Consider the following 2,568-nt stretch of genomic DNA (forward strand, 5'->3'; position numbering starts at 1 on the left):
TTTTTTTTTTTTTTTTTTTTAATTGTTAGAGCCCAGTGGCTGATGGGGATCTAACTAAATGAATTTAGGAAAATGACACTACTGTGTTGTACTGGAGAAACAGGAAAGTCATCACAGTGTATGACTAGTTAGCGATGTGCTAACTAGTGAGTAGTTAGCTGGAGCTGAATGAAATTAAACAGCTGGTTCCACAAACACACTGGAGACTCGACTGTGTTTATGGAGCTTTTCCAGTCGTGGAGAAAAGAATCACTCACAGGAGTGAAGGTCACTCCTCCTCCTCCTCCTCCTCCTCCTCCTCCTCCTCCTCCTCCCCCTGCTCCTCCTCCTCCTCCTCCTCCTCCTCCTCCTCCTCCTGCTCCTCCTCCTCCTTCTTATCATCACATCACAGTTCATAAACACAAACAGCCACCTGATCCGTCCTGATGAGTCAGTGACGCTCTTTAAGAACAACAACAACAACATGCTGTAACTGCACAGACATCATCCTCTTCATTACATGACTCTGCAGCTCTGCACACACACACTCACACTCACACACACACACACTCACACACACACACATACACACAAGCACACACACACATACACACAAGCACACACACACACACACACACACACACACACACAGAGTTGTGTGTCTCCGTCTCTTCACGGCTACAAACCAGGAACATCAATAATTGTGCAGGTTCCTGTGTGATTCATTTGCTCTTATTATTAGCTATCACAGCAGGTGATCTGCACACACACACACACACACACACACACACACTGTTGACAGTCACATTTGGAGCGTTGTTCACATGGACTCTGGTCCAGTCTGGGTCAGGGTCTAGACCCGGCTCACCTTTCAGTCTCTCTGCGAGCAGCGTTGCCTCATGTTCGGAGTAGTGCACTATGGGAGGCGGTGACGGCGGCCTCAGCCGGGCCTCGTGGACCTTGCGGCGGTGTCTCTCCTCTCTGGCGAGCAGCCGCTGCTTACACTCCCACTCGTACAGGTCGTCTCGGGCCTGAGCGAAGTCCACGTGGATCCTCCCAGAGTCCTTCTTATCAGTGCTGGACCCAATCCGCATCCGGTACCCTGGAGAACACACACCGGCTGTAGGTCACCTCAGACTGTGTGTGTGTGTGTGTGTGTGTGTGTGTGTGTGTGTGCGCTCACCTGACAGGTAGAGGGCCTTGTCCACCATGAACTCCTCACTGAAGCGGATGTGGCAGAAGTTCTTCTTGCTCTTGCGGATGGCGGTGATCTCCCCACACTGGTCGAACACCTCCCTGATGATCTCCTCTGTGGCGTTCTCCGGCAAACCGCCCACAAACACCGTCTTACAGCCGGGGGGGCGCTCCCGTGTGGAGGGAGGGGGCAGGTCTGAGGTACAGTGATGACATCATCATCATCATGACAAATGGACTTTTCATTTCTCCTCAGTGTTTAAAAACATATCTTGGTCTTTACTCACTGGGGTTCTGAGGGAACAGGGTGCAGCTCTTGCAGTGGATGATCTCCTTGATGACCGGCATGTCGGGGGGAACAGGCGGGGGAGGGACCAGGCTGATCCCCGCCATCATGGGGTTTATGGGCGCGATGAGGCCGAGGGCGGGGTCGAACCTCTGGATACACAGAGAGTCTGAAGACACAGACTTCATCGTTAAAATCAGTTGGATGAAATCTTTGAAAGACTGAAATGTTTCTGGTTTGGACTAAAACTAAACTTTTCATCTCAGGACCAATATTAAATCTGAAAAAAAGAATTAACACTGATGCTAACACGCTAACACGCTAAACTAAAATGGTGAACATGGTATATTTGTAATATAAATGGACCCTGAAGTGGATCAGTGACCTCGTCAGCTGATTGTGGATCCTCCAGAACTCTGTAGGAGGGAAACTGTGTTCAAACCAGCTGATAAATAACACGATATACTGAAACAAAGATATGATGAACAGAGGGATCAAGAGCAACTGGATCAGAGTTTCATATATATGTTAGTACTAGTTAACAGGTATCACTGTCTGAACTCACCATACCTGGCTTGTTAGCTTAACTCACTAACTAGCTAATTAGCCAGCAAATGTATTAGCCTTGGGTTAGCCTTTGATCAAGACGCCCATCTGTGCTAATGATGCTAGCATTTGCCACAGTTACTAAACCGGCATGCCCCTCCTCTTTGACCATTTTTGGATTAGGTGGGAGGCAGGAGGCGGAGTCAGACACTGGCAAGATGGCGACGGTGTAGCAGCTCACTCTGAGCTTCAGAAACCTGCGGGTCACAGAGGCAACATCGATCTTTATTTACGGTCTGTCATTACAACACACACAAAGGAATTTGGCATCAGGCGAGAAAAAACTGTGAAACTGGTTGTAATATATCATGAGACAGAAAAAGCAGAGGGAGACGGAGGCAGCCACAGAGCAAGAGAGAAATAAAGCTTCACTATCTGGAAGAAAACACAGATAAGAGAAGACAAAATGGAGACTGGATCTGTGAGAAAAGAGAAGAAAATATCATCTCAGTCTGCTAATGGGAAACATAGAGGACAGGAGAGAGGCTCGGTGAGGAGGGAGG

General features: G+C 48.5%; 1 protein-coding gene across 1 annotated transcript in view; it reads right to left on the reverse strand.

Moving 5' to 3' along the window:
• Positions 1 to 2,568, reverse strand: part of enox1 (ecto-NOX disulfide-thiol exchanger 1) — an 81,696-nt gene that overhangs the window by 23,211 nt on the left and 55,917 nt on the right. Inside the window, exons 6-8 of the mRNA XM_023393486.2 lie at positions 1,461 to 1,628; positions 1,163 to 1,369; positions 848 to 1,081 (exon numbers count right to left, since the gene is read on the reverse strand). Coding sequence (XP_023249254.2) covers positions 848 to 1,081; positions 1,163 to 1,369; positions 1,461 to 1,628 — 609 coding nt within the window. The remainder of the gene's footprint in view (positions 1 to 847; positions 1,082 to 1,162; positions 1,370 to 1,460; positions 1,629 to 2,568) is intronic.

Source organism: Seriola lalandi, unplaced genomic scaffold, assembly GCF_002814215.2.
Source record: "Seriola lalandi dorsalis isolate HSWRI2012SDOR001 ecotype SW California unplaced genomic scaffold, Sedor1 jcf7180002054936, whole genome shotgun sequence".
In the NCBI taxonomy this organism is placed as follows: domain Eukaryota; kingdom Metazoa; phylum Chordata; class Actinopteri; order Carangiformes; family Carangidae; genus Seriola; species Seriola lalandi.